At 45.0% G+C, this 14,120-nt stretch overlaps 1 protein-coding gene across 1 annotated transcript in view; it reads right to left on the bottom strand.

The window, feature by feature from the left end:
• man2a1 (mannosidase, alpha, class 2A, member 1) overlaps positions 1-14,120 on the bottom strand; it is a 94,418-nt gene that overhangs the window by 31,764 nt on the left and 48,534 nt on the right. The window contains exons 7-9 of the mRNA XM_066711586.1: positions 13,017-13,203; positions 12,523-12,700; positions 12,226-12,431 (exon numbers count right to left, since the gene is read on the bottom strand). Of these exons, the coding sequence (XP_066567683.1) occupies positions 12,226-12,431; positions 12,523-12,700; positions 13,017-13,203 (571 nt within the window). The remainder of the gene's footprint in view (positions 1-12,225; positions 12,432-12,522; positions 12,701-13,016; positions 13,204-14,120) is intronic.

Here is a 14,120-nt window from a genome sequence, read left to right as displayed (position 1 = left end):
AAGGCCAAATCTAAATAATTCATGCAATCCACAATCTGGAAACATTCTTAAAAATTCGATACACATGTAACCTACGAATGTCTGTGCTACTGTTGTATGTTTTCCAGTCGCCAGAAGACCCCCCTTTCGCCCCTGATCGAATCTGAATTCAAGCGTTTGAAATCTCACAGTTGTGTCTCTCAGATCCAGGGAGACACAGAGGCATTTCATACGGGGCCTCGAATGGCACGTGTCTCAACCGCTCACAGAGAAGATCCGCGGCCTCAGTCTCCGCGCCAGGATGTGACTGCCATGCCAACGACTCCACACAGCTACTAGAAAGGGGACTCGGATGACGATTTGGGGACTGATGAACAAAGCTGCCATTTCTGTGGTTCAAAATGTTAATCAACTCCAGTTGTGCAGATACGAACACTGGCGGTGACAGTGCGAATCAAAGGACATGCGTCTCTGTGCTCCACGCACAATCAAACCATTAGAAACATACTAAAAGTATACAACTAAATACTGTAATTTCTGGATAAAGTCTGCAGCAGGTGGTGAGATTCACCCTGGCACTGTTGACCTGACAGCTTAAGCAGTGAATTGAATTCAGTTAAGACTATTTCCCTTCAGTTCATCAGAAAAGCAACCATCAAAACACACTGGTTTTGAAATAGTAAACTACTTCCAGGGAGGATGAAGGCACGGGTATGAACAGGAGTACCTGACAAGATCTGCGCTGGCATCTTCAGAGCCCTGTCTACACATCTTTCATTAAGCTTTCATCGTTAAACACAGAGGGTAATTCATAAGTCTGGCCATGTCTGCTCAGCGGATTACCAACACGCTCCTCCCCGGGCCCAGTATTAACCACATCGGGCCTCACGGTTAGAACCACGGGACAGAAATAACACTGTGGTACTTCGCTTCAATATAGCACTTCTGACACAAGTGTGGGAAACAAGCGCCAACAATAACAGCCAACCCACGATACTGAACTGAACCAATCTGGTTCCCCGAGACTCCCGTTGGTTTTCCAGTCATACCAGTGAAGGTGAGGAGGAGGGCCGCGTTCTTGAAGACGTGGGTTTATATTTTGGGAGTTAATTCCCATCGTGCCGCCTGGTGACACATCTGATGATATGTGCAGGCGTGTCACGTTGGGCTGTGAAGCTGAAGGCAGCGCAACAGGGTGTGTGTTTTCACTCTAGTCATGAACATTTAAGCATATCTAAATTGACACTTTAAAGACAATTAGAAAGAATAGAAGTGTGTGTGTGTGGAGGGGGGTGGGGTGGGGGGATTAATTTATACACATTAAATCAAATACAGAACGCTGTTAATGGGGTTTTCAAACACAGAATGATGTTAATGGGGGTTTTGACTAATTCGTATTAGAAGCACATGATTAATTCAAATTTATAAACTGCTGAAAGATATACTTTAATAATTACTTATTAAATAACTAAACTTGTGATTACGAGAGTTTAAAAAATAACAAACACACACCAAAAATACAAATATATATATTAAAAAAGAAAAAAAGGTAATCATCTGTAGAAAAGATGCAGTGAGCTGTGAAAGCTGTGAAAATTAAACACAGACACCAGATTGTGTTTTGCTGCTTTTTGGGTCGCCTATTAAAACAAAGTGTAATCTCTCTAGATACGCACATTGAAGTTTCTTACATGGACACCCAGGCAGGAGAATAAACTTCGAAAAACACGACGTGTGCGTATATTCATGATCACACGACCAATGTTTACGCAAATCCATCCCAGAGCGCAGGGAGATGTTTTCCTAAAGCCTTGTAATAAATCTAAAATTAAACCCGAAATCTGCTTACTGGGACAACCTTCACATTCAGTTTCATTTAAAGCGCACAAACAAATTTGAACAATGACTGCAAAGAGGCAAGTTGATTAAATAGGTTTTAAAACAAAATTTTGACTCCTAAAATGTATTACTCATATCATTGCACAACACAGAAACAGTGAAAAGAGACGCAAATTCAAGACCCACATACTATGTGCATGACCAACACTTAACTCAAATCGATTTTTAATTAGTTCAATGTATAAAAATTAGGATCGTTCGAGAGCCTCCTAGAGCAACCAAGAAAGATCTGAAGCGTCACCATAAGTTTGGCAGAAATCTTACATTGCGTTACCGTAAGTGTATAAAACATGGTGTCTGAGTATCGCACATCGACATTTCCATCGCTGGCCATGTGATAATGCTCGCAAAGTTGTGCGATTCTCGCCTACAACACGTTTTCCTGGAACACAACTCTTGCGTATCTTGAGGGATTAAACACAACAAACTCCAGTAGGAGTCCACTGCTGAAAGAGAATTGTGGGTAAGTTGTACATTTGAGGGTGTGAATGTATACCGTGGCAGTTCACACGCTCTTGAATGTATTTTTGCTGTAGCTATTTATAATTCTGCTGTAGGCAACAGGAGTCATTTACACCAATAAAGCTTCTCATTAGATTAGGCATAAGTCCATTTTACGCTTCATGGGTCAGGACACAGAAGGCATAGCAATTAGAGGAAGGTAAGGCAGGGCTTAAAAAGCACCTCCAGCGCACAACTCCCTTCCCCTATCACGCTGAAAGCAACAACTTCTGTTCCTGCAAGCTAATAAATCGCACACAAAGCAATCCACTGGGTGCAAGTTATTTAAACCTTATGCTTTCACAGCTGACTATATTTAGGTCAAATGCAAAATGCCCAAATTGTTTATTGTTTTCCCTGGTGCTTTTATCCAGAGTTTCTTTACATGGCTGTAAGTGGAATCATTTTTTTCTTCTTTTTTACTGAATCGTTCTGGGAAGTCTGTCTTACTGACACCTTAATGACAAATTCTATTTTATCAAAATATACAGGACTAGCAAAAAGATGCCATGTGCAATAATGTTCTAACATAGAGAAAAATGCTAATTAACTAAGAAACTGGCAGAGAAACACACATGATGAAGGTTTGAGTACATTTTACATATTTTTAAACGAATCCCTGAAAAGTGTTTTTTCTTTTCTGGTTTTCAATATAATCCAGAAAGTGGAACACAAGACACACAAACTGTGCTGTAAACCTAGATTAATCACATCCTTTGTAAAAAAGTTCCTAGGTAACCCTAGGGGCAATTTTTATTTCCCACCCACACTTTTTGTATCGCTGGGTTCTGTGCCTTGTACTTCCCTGTATTCCCTTACAGCTGAACCACCTGGACCACCTGCCTGCCCCCCACACGCCTCTCCTGCCCCCCACAAGACAGTGTCCAATCGAGAGGAGGCCATTGGCCCCATTGTGCTCGTTTGATGTCCATTAATAACTAAGTGATCAAGGATCCTATCCAGTCTGTTTTTGAATGTTCCCAAATTGTCTCTTCAGCCACATCGCTGGGGAGTTTGTTCAGATTGTGACGCCTCTCTGTGTGAAGAAGTGTCTCCTGTTTTCTGTCTTGAATGCCTTGAAGCCCAATTTCCATTTGTGTCCCGGGTGCGTGTGTCCCTGCTGATCTGGAAAAGCTCCTCTGGTTTGATGTGGTCGATGCTTTCATGATTTTGAAGACTAGAATCAAGTCCCCATGTAGTCTTGGTCTCATCGTGAGGGGCATTGGAGCAGAATAGGAACCATCGCCGCCACGTTTACAGATCACGTCTTTACTTCTCAAAAGTCATCGTGTCGCACGCACACACACACTATTGGTAGGCAACCTTTAAAAACACTTTTCTGAAAACAGGTGTGAGATTTTCCCCTCGCTACCCCGGTGCCGCTTCGCCGTGACGCAGCATCGCTCACATTATCTGCGCTGTCTTAATCACTCGTCTCTCCAGTACTCACAGATGCTCATCTCCCCACAGTCACTGTCCGTCTCCGACAATCACGGCGATATCACTTTCACGACTCTCATTCAAATTAGGCTCCGGCGTGACAGAGCGTCAAGCGGCGGAGTCGTGTGGCTGTGTAATGCACTGTGGATCGCAGCGACTCTTGCCGGTGCCGCATTCTGCATGCAAACCTTTTCTATCCCCGTCTCTGTGCATGTAAATGTCCAGAAGAGCAGGGCTTGTGGAAAACGAGAGAGCGGGAGATTAGTTTCGGGTGCCCATTAAGACCTTATCTGACAAGATATGGCAGCCGAGCGATCGCAGGCAGCACAAGGAACCACCTCTCTGACGAGCCTCGATTTCTATCCTGTCCTGTCCTATTAGGGCTCTTTCTTTATCGCAGCCAAGTCTAGAGTGACCTGTGATCTGAAGCATGAACTAATGGATTTGTCTTTGCAGTCAGACACTCATTTACCAGTATAAACATCTGACCCCAGTATGCATTCAGATGCACCGTGACTAGCGACGCCTCCAACGGCACGTACATTTCAATCCATTAAGCATTTCCTACTCTTTTTATCCTACCGAATAAACAACCGCATGGTTTATATGAAGGCCAGTCCTATTATATTCATACTTGTTTTATATGTGCTTTCCAAATCAGATGATATCTGCGTTTGGAGGGAAAAATACATTTGCTCGTGTAAATCCTGAGCTCAAATATTCAGTGACAGATCATTCGAAAACCGAACTCTCATCGCATGCTTCTTGCTCGCATTTCAGCGCGGCTCAAATCAAATCGAGGTTTGGCGTTTGAAACCCTAACGCAGGGCACCAGTGGGCCGTGACAAAACCGAACAAACGGGGACGTGCGCCAGACAAGGGAGAAAGACAGCATTGGCCGAAAGAGTCAAATTCCCTCTTGCCAGAAGCCGTTCGTGACGGGATGCATTGTGGCCCGTGCGTGTGATGACGCGTCGATGAGTTTATGCATGTGAAATTGCATTACCCACGATCACTCCATGCACCTGAAGGCCTACCTCGTGTATTGATGTTCAAAACGCATGTAGCCACAGAAAGGAAGCGCAATAGAGCAGAACGTGTTTACAGCTGTACAGCAGTCCAGGTGAGAATCCAGTCGCTTCTTCAGAAGGTCCTGCCAAGTCCTGAACAATGAACTGTGATGTGAATCGAGCAGCACTTAAATGAGACCGAGAAACATAAAATACCTCCCTGGGTAATCGCCTGACAAACAATCGAGACCGATAAAATCCCATCAAAGTCAAAGAGAGACAAACAGAGACGCACAAAATGCCCTTGACAGCAAATTCCGTCAGTTTTACAAAGTGCAGTTACAGGCTTTATTTGTTTTTCTTTTCTAAAACAAATTCAACTATCCTTCAAGCGTGACGAGATGTCAGCCAGCCAACCCTGCTGCACACGGAGACCTGGCCACAATCAGAGCAGACAAGCTTATTTCCCTTGTCTTTTGTACACCCACTCAAGGTCAGTAAAGATCTATGCAATGGCACAGTGTAGGGTATAAGGCAAACCGAATAAAGTCAAGAATACAAACGACAACAGGAGGAACTCTGCTGGTGTTTGTGTTACTGGGAAAAGACAAATTATTTTTTGTGTGCGGTTGCAATGGACAGAAACGGAATATTGTTTCACGAATGTGTGCCCTTGCCAAGATAACTTGCATTGAACCACACACGCATCTCAGGCTGTAGCTAGCTGGTGCATAAGTGCTGCTTCTCAGGGATGTATTTAGGGGTTGTCTTGAGGACACAGCTCTGTAAGGCCGGCTAAAATGTAAAACAAGTCCCCTGGGTTCTCTGGGTTTATATCTGGAATCTCTGGCCACTGTCTGGGAATCTGATGAGGAAAGAAAAGCTCCAATTTGCGGCAAGCGAGTCGTACAAAATAAGCCGTGCTGGGTTCATCGGAAAGTCGTTACTCGACATTACCATCCCCGGATGCTAGGGCAATTTTCATTTCCAATCACAGCCCTGATTGTGTGCGGTTTGTTTTTCTTGTATTCATTTATCTGGAACCATGAGCCACGAAGGGACTTCAGCCAAGCACATTTCATGACATTTACTCCAGAAACATCAGAGACTGATCAATACACGCTTACCTCCGCGTTACACGTCTGAGATTTGAACACAAGAGTAAAAGCTGCATTATAAAAATAATTATAAAGCCGTTGAGATGTTAATAGAAGAGTTTGTGTGGAAATGTATGCGGTGTATCGGGCTGCATAAAGTGTAACCCTCCCTCAGTGTTGCTTTCCAATCGTACTGTACATTTCCTGGATAAAAGACTGTTGTTTCTTTTGAGATGGCCAATATTAGGTGTATTAGGAATTAACATAAGAACATGAGACAGTGTCCAGTCGAGAGGAGCCCATTCGCCCCATCCTGCTCGTTTGGTGTCCATTAATAACTAAGTGATCAAGGATCCTATCCAGTCTGTTTCTGAATGTTCCCAAATTGTCTCTTCAGCCACATCGCTGGGGAGTTTGTTCAGATTGTGACGCCTCTCTGTGTGAAGAAGTGTCTCCTGTTTTCTGTCTTGAATGCCTTGAAGCCCAATTTCCATTTGTGTCCCCGGGTGCGTGTGTCCCTGCTGATCTGGAAAAGCTCCTCTGGTTTGATGTGGTCGATGCCTTTCATGATTATGAAGACTTGGATCAAGTCCCCACGTAGTCTCCTCTGTTCCAGGGTGAAAAGGTTCAGTTCCTCAGTCTCTCAGTAGGACATTCCCTTCAGACCTGGAATAAGTCTGGTTGCTCTCCTCTGAACTGCCTCTAGAGCAGCGATATCTTTCTTGAAGTGTGGAGCCCAGAACTGTCCACAGTATCCAGATGAGCTCTAACTAGTGCATTGTACAGTCTGAACATCACTGCCCTTGTTCTCAATTCTACACTTTTGACAATATACCCTAGCAAAAGTTGCAGCTGTTCCAGCAAACTCCAGTATTGACACGGAAACGGAGGCCACTTCCTGCACTAATGTTATCCAACACGCATCACCAACACAGGAACGCCAAACGGGTATTTTTACAAACCACGTCCAAGTGCGAAGTCCCTCCGCACACCTCTGTGATTTCGCTCTACTAAGTGGGTGTTCATCTGTGGTGTTTACTTGTTGGAAAAGGTTTTTTCAAAGCCTTTATTAAATCAAACAAAAGTTATTAAACTATGAATCACAGCATGGAACTGTATAATTTCTGATCATTGTTTGTGTGAATATTTAAAATCCTGCTGTCTTTGCTTTGTTCTTCTTTTCTTGGTTTCTTTGTGATTGTAATATTTGCTCAAACACCTGGCCCCTTGGGATCGACTTATTACCACCAGAGATGAAACGTACACTAGACACACATACTTAGATGTAGAGCAATCATAATCAGCATCTGTAGTTGCAGTCGTACTGGCAATAAAACCCACACCAGCCCGGGCGTCCGGCACTGACGTGGGGGAAAAGATCCGACTGGGAGCTGAATTATCTTTAGAAAACTCATTAGGATCTCAAACCCTCTCACCTTCGCTGGCCCAGGTGAGCGAATCATCCAGCATCATCCCCTAACCTGATATACAGGCTGTCATATTTAATATTGGATTTCTGAAAGATTTAATAATAAAAATAAAAATCTCAGCAAATTGCCGAGCCAATAAAACAGCCCGGTGGGTATAAAGGGTTTATTTCCTTGTCTCCTTTGATGAAATCCACAACAGAAAAATGTAATCAAAAGCAGCATAATAATTAACACACTGGTGGAGGAGAAACAGCAAAGCGAATGCATTTCAGGCTCTGTGAGTGTACAGGAAAAACACAGCTGATAAGGCATGATGAATTAACGTTTTAATCAAAGGAATTCCCATTGAGAGAGAGAGAGAGAGAGAGAGACAGCGGTGGGCATTAACTCGTACGGGGCCCCTTCCCCTGACGAACCCCTCTCAGTCGGCAATCATTAAATCTTCCCTCGGGGGGCTCTGCTCATTCCCAGTCATACGATTTCTTATTAAGGGCGGCTGGAGAAACAATGAGAGTAACTGCAGCCGTCCCGGGAACAATCTGAGGACAGGCTGAATCAATAAAACCAAAAACAATATACGATGCATTATTTCATGAAGTGGTGCTGACAAATATGTTGCTGCCAGGGAGAAATACTCTAAACCGCAATCGTTTCTATTTGCATTTGTTTATTCGTTAAGACTGTTGTGGCAGCTGAGTGGCGTTGCTCTTCCCACTGAACACGCATTAACAGAAATGCCAGGAAAAAGACGCGTCTCCCTCTAGATTTCAACAAAATAACGCAAGTCCGGCGAGTGGTAATGTAGAGATTCAAATGAAATTCAGCAGAGAGAATGAGAATAAGAATCCTGCACACTAATATGCACGTGCTGTGTTGACACAGGATTGCTTTCTCGCGCACATTTGTCGAGGCCCGCTCTCAGTTGTGGATACCGGGTGCCCGGTGGCCGCGCTGCCCGTTTAATTACGGAACCATTTCTCAAAAGCCACGGAAAATGTTTTCTGCATTAACCTGATCGATGGCCTCGGCACAGTGCATCCTAGAAGCGGTACATAAAAACAAACAAACAAACAAAAAAAAAAGGGATTTTCTGTAGGTGGCAGCTTGTGATTGGATTTGCATAAGAAGATCGACTTCATAAATATTTCCCTCATCAATGAGCAAAACGCTGACGGTGCACCGATCCCCCCCGAGCTGTGCGTTCATTCGATCACTCACTCGCTGGTGCGGATCAGGGTGATGGATTGCTCTGAGGAATGGACAAGAACGTGAATGTGACCAGATCGATGCGCCACAAATGAACTGATTATTAAACAAACAAACAAATACACACATCCCTCCATACGATTAACTCCTGACCCTAAGACCAGATTTCAAAGCATCATCGAGGAAGGTTTTATTTTTCCTCAAGTGATCCACTCAGACCCCCAATGCCTGCCTCCAGTCTCCACATATTCCGGTTCATTCTTCAGCATTCAACACAGAGGAGTTTTAGTCAGCTGCCCGCAGCAGGGAACTGGGGAAACACCAGCCATCAACGCAGTGACTTATTTTGCTGCGCTTTGACAATGTAGGAAATAACGACACACATGTTCCAAAACTGTACACAAGCCTCTCTCTACCAATCAGGTTTTTATTCTCTCAGTCTGACAGGATTGTCATTAAACTTCGGGGGGGTCTGTTAACGTAACAAAAGGTGTTTAAGCAACAAGAATATATACCCAATCAAAGATAAGATCAAGAACAAACACAAAAGCAGTAACAGCTGATGCCAACTTGCACAATTGTTTGTATATTATACAAAGTGGCATATGGTTGAAATCTGTTGCGGGTTGTTGTCAATGCCCTTCGCAAAGGGTGAAGACACAATATTGCTCCCTGTACGAGCGCCGATTCTCTCATCGGAGATTCATGAAATCGCACACCTCCGGTACTCTCTCTGTGCCGTGTGAGAAATTAGCATAGTAATTGGAAATGGTTAAATTAGTTATGCTTCACAATCTTCCCAATAAAGCATAATTGACTTACTCAGAGCTCTAATAATTTTATAATTAACCAAGAAAGTCTGAAAGCTATAGAAACTTGACACGCTTCAGCGCGGCCCAGTCAGTGGGCATGAGGGCACTACAGCGCAGGGGGCAAAGAGCGGGGGGGAGGGGCTGCAGGCCACACATGGTCTGCCTCTTCTTAAAGTGCAAAAAAACAGCCAGCGTGTTGAACACAACACAACCCTTGGACACAAGAGCTTGTGGAGTATTCGCCTGTGCAGAAATGTGAAAAATGCTACCCCTCCAAGTCAAAGTGAAAGATTCGTATGGAAAAACGAAAAACACAGATGCACTCGACTGCATCTCCGGTAACTCGACTGCGCTGTACCCTTCAAGGCGTCATGTTTTCCTCAAACATGGGGAAAATAAGATATTGCAAAAAGAGGAGAGGGACATTTGTTCAGAAACAGGATGGACGCACTGGACGTTACTCTACCTCAAAAAAGGTAAGGTGGGTAAGGTATATAGCAGCGCACTTTTCAGAAGTGGAACGTAAGAACATAAGACAGTGTCCATTCGCCCCATCCTGCTCATTTGGTGTCCAATAATAACTAAGTGATCAAGGATCCTATCCAGTCTGTTTTTGAATGTTCCCAAATTGTCTCTTCAGCCACATCGCTGGGGAGTTTGTTCAGATTGTGACGCCTCTCTGTGTGAAGAAGTGTCTCCTGTTTTCTGTCTTGAATGCCTTGAAGCCCAATTTCCATTTGTGTCCCCGGGTGCGTGTGTCCCTGCTGATCTGGAAAGCTCCTCTGGTTTGATGTGATCAACAAAACCAGGCTTTGTAACACCAGCCACTTAGAAAACACAGAGAGCCAGCAAGTGCCACACACAAGAAGGACACAGAGATGCATCAAAAACTGTGTCAGAGAAAAAGGACACACTGGACGGTACCCAGCTCGCTTGTGTCGCCCAGAGCTGCGCCAGTGAGACTGTGATGTTTGGAGCCAGAGAGATAACCAGTCACCTTGGAATGTGCGAAGTGTACATCTGTGCACAAGAGTCACGCCAGACCCAATCAGCCTCATGCGCCGACACCCCGAGATCAGAGCAGCTGTTTAGACATGCCAGTCAAAAGAGCAGTGTTGGTTCACGACACTTCATTTAACGAAGGAGACCAGAGGCCAATTGGCCAATTGTGAAGCACAAAATGTAAAATCACCACCGATTCCCCGTTCTAACGGAGCCCCACTTCTGAGAGTCACATGGAGGCCGAGACACTTTGAAAAATGAATCCCACTTATGCTAATAATCGCACACGTTAAATTTGCACACGTCAACCGCAGCAGCCCAGCTGGTCTTTTTGTGCCTTTTGTTGAATGATTACTTATCCGTCACAATACAGCCATGCAACGTTTAAACATGGAACAGCTATAGATAAAAAAATAATAAAAAATGTGACGCAAACAAATTACGCAATTTATTGACCAGCAGCTGCGATGAATAGGGAAGTGATATCAAAACGACACCAGAGAGAAACCGAATAGAAATGTAATGCTCATATTTAACGACAAAATTCACAGCTTGGAGTGGGTGCCATCCTCAGTTTCTCAACCACGGTTTCCTCTGGACTTCAATCTTAGCACCTGCCTGTTGCTTCAGCTATTAAACAGCAAGGATCACAGGCTTTGCATTAATTGACAAAACATCCATTCTATTCCAAATATACTTATTGGGACTCTGAGGTACACTGCTACAATGCAGTGATAGGATTGTGTGATAAAGTGTCACATTTCAATTGAGCGATCAAATGGATGACACACAACGTTGTGAAGACACCAGTTAACAAAACCCAACAAACAAAACCAGTAGAGCAACATCTGCTTATTTATTTATGATAAATTTGAATCCTTTGTGGCGAGAAAGAGCTGCATCCCCCTCCTGCCCTGGTTAATTAATAAAAACTGCAAATTAAAAACAGTGCTGCTGTTCTCCGTGAAGGGGCCCATATAGGCAGGGCGCTATAACTCCCCCCCCCCCCCCCCGGAGAGGTAGCTCCACCCAATGCTGGTTTCGCTCCAGTTTTCCTCCATGGCTACTTGGGAGGAAGCAGCTAATTTGTTCGTATACATTTACTCCTGGGTCGTATTAAGCAGAGCAGCTCTTTTCAAACCTCTTTATTCCCATCATTATGCTGGCTCTTCTGTATTTACTGCTCGTGCATGTTCCCCTGGATTCCCAGCTCAGGCTGATTCATTTCAGAGGAGATCGATAGAGAGAAGGTTGAATTGAATGAAGGTCAGCTTGGGAAGATGTTAAAATAAATAAATAAAATAGCTACATTATTTAAAGTGGGAACTCGGTGTCACAGAAACACTTAACGAGGTTTTAACCTCCAATTAGTTCTCCCCGCACATCTGTGGAGTTGTGCATCATTTGCGATTTCACTTTTAAAACTGAATTGTGGACGAGCCTCTGAGAGGACGTTCTCACCGGAGTGAAGCCCGCTCTCGAGATTCTGTTCTCAGGGGAACATGTTGATGATGTAAAGAGCTCCCCCCAATTCTCTCGCATTGGTGGTTAGACCGAGCTCAATTCAGTCCCATAATTAACGGCTGCCCCTGTGCTGCCTGCGTATATTAATACACCTGGGTGTCTGCGAGTCTCAGTCACTGACTCGACACCACGGCGCTGGGGTTCAGCTCACCGGCAGTGAGGCCCGGCACGTACCCACACATTTTCACCCATCGTGACACAGAATCCACCGACAGACGGGTCACTAGATCTAGATGTTTCTCTCCTATGCCAACTGGTCCTTTAAACCCTACGGACAGACTCGCATCGGTCTGAGCAGGAGCGAGACGAGGAGACGGGCGCCTACCTCAGGTGCGACTCCAGCGCCCGGTCCAGCCACTTGTAGAAAGGGCGGGAAGTGAAGTATCCGCTCCAGTAGTGATCGTCCCGGTCCGCGTAGGTGAAGAAGTCCCCACTGACCACGGGGAGTAACGAGGGAGTGCCGTGCTTCTGGTCGATACCGGCGGCTTTGTGGAGGGCGTCGAAGTAATCCGAGATGGTGCCAAACTGGGCCTGCAGCACGACAGGAGGTTGACAGCTTTTAGCAAATGGCAATGGCGGCAACTCCACAAACGGAGAGAGAGAGAGGGAGCTCGGTCTCTACCTTGACATGCAGCTCGGGGTGCGAGTTCATGTAGTCAAAGAGCTTCTGGTAGTTGTTGAACTGCTGGTCCCACTCGGACGCCTCGGTGTAGCGGAAGTCGTCCCCCAGGGGGGCGAGCACCACCTTGGTGCGGAAGAGCTGGGACTTCTTCCTGTACTGGTCCAGCAGCATCTGAGCCCTGCGGGGGGGAGAGGGGGAGAGAGAGGCGGTCACCCATGTGTCACTGAGCAGAACGTTGTGTCATTCAAAAAGTAAGAAAAGAAAGAGAAGCATAATTGGGCATAACGGCTTTCGTTCGGATCAGGCAGATGAGAAATGTGGATATATTTGTACATGTATATTACACATATACATACATTTAATTTTTTGGGGAATGTTTATGGTAGGGGAAAAAGCGTCAGAGGAACAAGGCAAACTGCTCAGAGCGCCGTGCGCAGTACAAATCTGTCCCCTAGCTGCCCCCCACACCCCCGATCGTGGGCGATACCGGTCACCTGTGCTGGACGTTCCCGTCATTGATGACCTCGGGCGGGACCCTCCAGGGACAGCTGATCCTGCCTCCCGGGAGCCTCTTGAAGTCAAATTGGCAGCAGATCTTGGGGTCTGGGCCGCAGGTGTGGGGCACGTCGTAGCTGTAGAAGGGCATCATGTGACAGAGGATGTCGGTGCTTGAGTCCGGGTCTGAACCCCCCCACAGAGATGGGAGACAGAAGAAACACGTCGATGAGCATCAGTAATGTATTTATAATGTCTGTGCATAAAGTACATTATGTTCGAGAATGATTTAGTTCAACATCATGTGCTTTTGAAAGCCCTGTGACCTCTTGTGTCGTTGTTTAACTTGGCTGTAAATGCAGAATACAACTTCCTTTTTTAATAGATGCAGATCTACTGAAATATAGATGAATCAATTTCAATAAATGGCTAAAACGTCACTCTGCTGCTGCAAAGAGGAGAAAAGGCTTTATGGAAATACACTAACAGGATTCGACTCTTAATGGAATAAATGTTATGGATTGTGGCAATTTTTCGCATATATACCGCAGCCGTAATGACTCTGGCTGATGCCAGCGCGTGGGGAGCGACGGACGGATTTGCATTCCCAGAAACAATAAAAATGCTTTTAGTCGCGCGCCGCGGTGGATCCTGAGGCGTGTGTCTCCAAGCTAATGCAAAGAATTACACGAGGGGTGAGGAATGAACATGGCCCTCGTTCAGGTATCACACGATGGAGATAACAAAAGGTTAAAGCAACACATTTGCGAAACTCCAGCAGTCCTCCTCCATATCAAGACCCGCAGTGATTTACTCGCCCATCCCGTCGAGTGAAAGCGATACAGGTTGCTGTGGAAAACTGCATATTCTATTAACCCCTGTGGAGAGGCTGCTGATGATGTTGGCGACCTTTAGATCCAAGCGGCACACATCCCCAACATCATTAAACCAACAACCGTAACTATATATTATTTATGTGTAACTATAGACAACAACAATCTTCGAGAATGCCTACGAACAACATTTTCAACACTATCAAAGTATTATTTATAGGCATGTATCAAAGGCATCTGTGAATTATATTATAGCGCCAAACCCCGACA

Source organism: Amia ocellicauda, chromosome 8 (genome assembly GCF_036373705.1).
Source record: "Amia ocellicauda isolate fAmiCal2 chromosome 8, fAmiCal2.hap1, whole genome shotgun sequence".
Taxonomy (NCBI): Eukaryota; Metazoa; Chordata; class Actinopteri; order Amiiformes; family Amiidae; genus Amia; species Amia ocellicauda.
The sequence above is the reverse complement of the archived record's forward strand: the minus strand, read 5'-3'. Positions and strand labels throughout refer to the sequence as shown.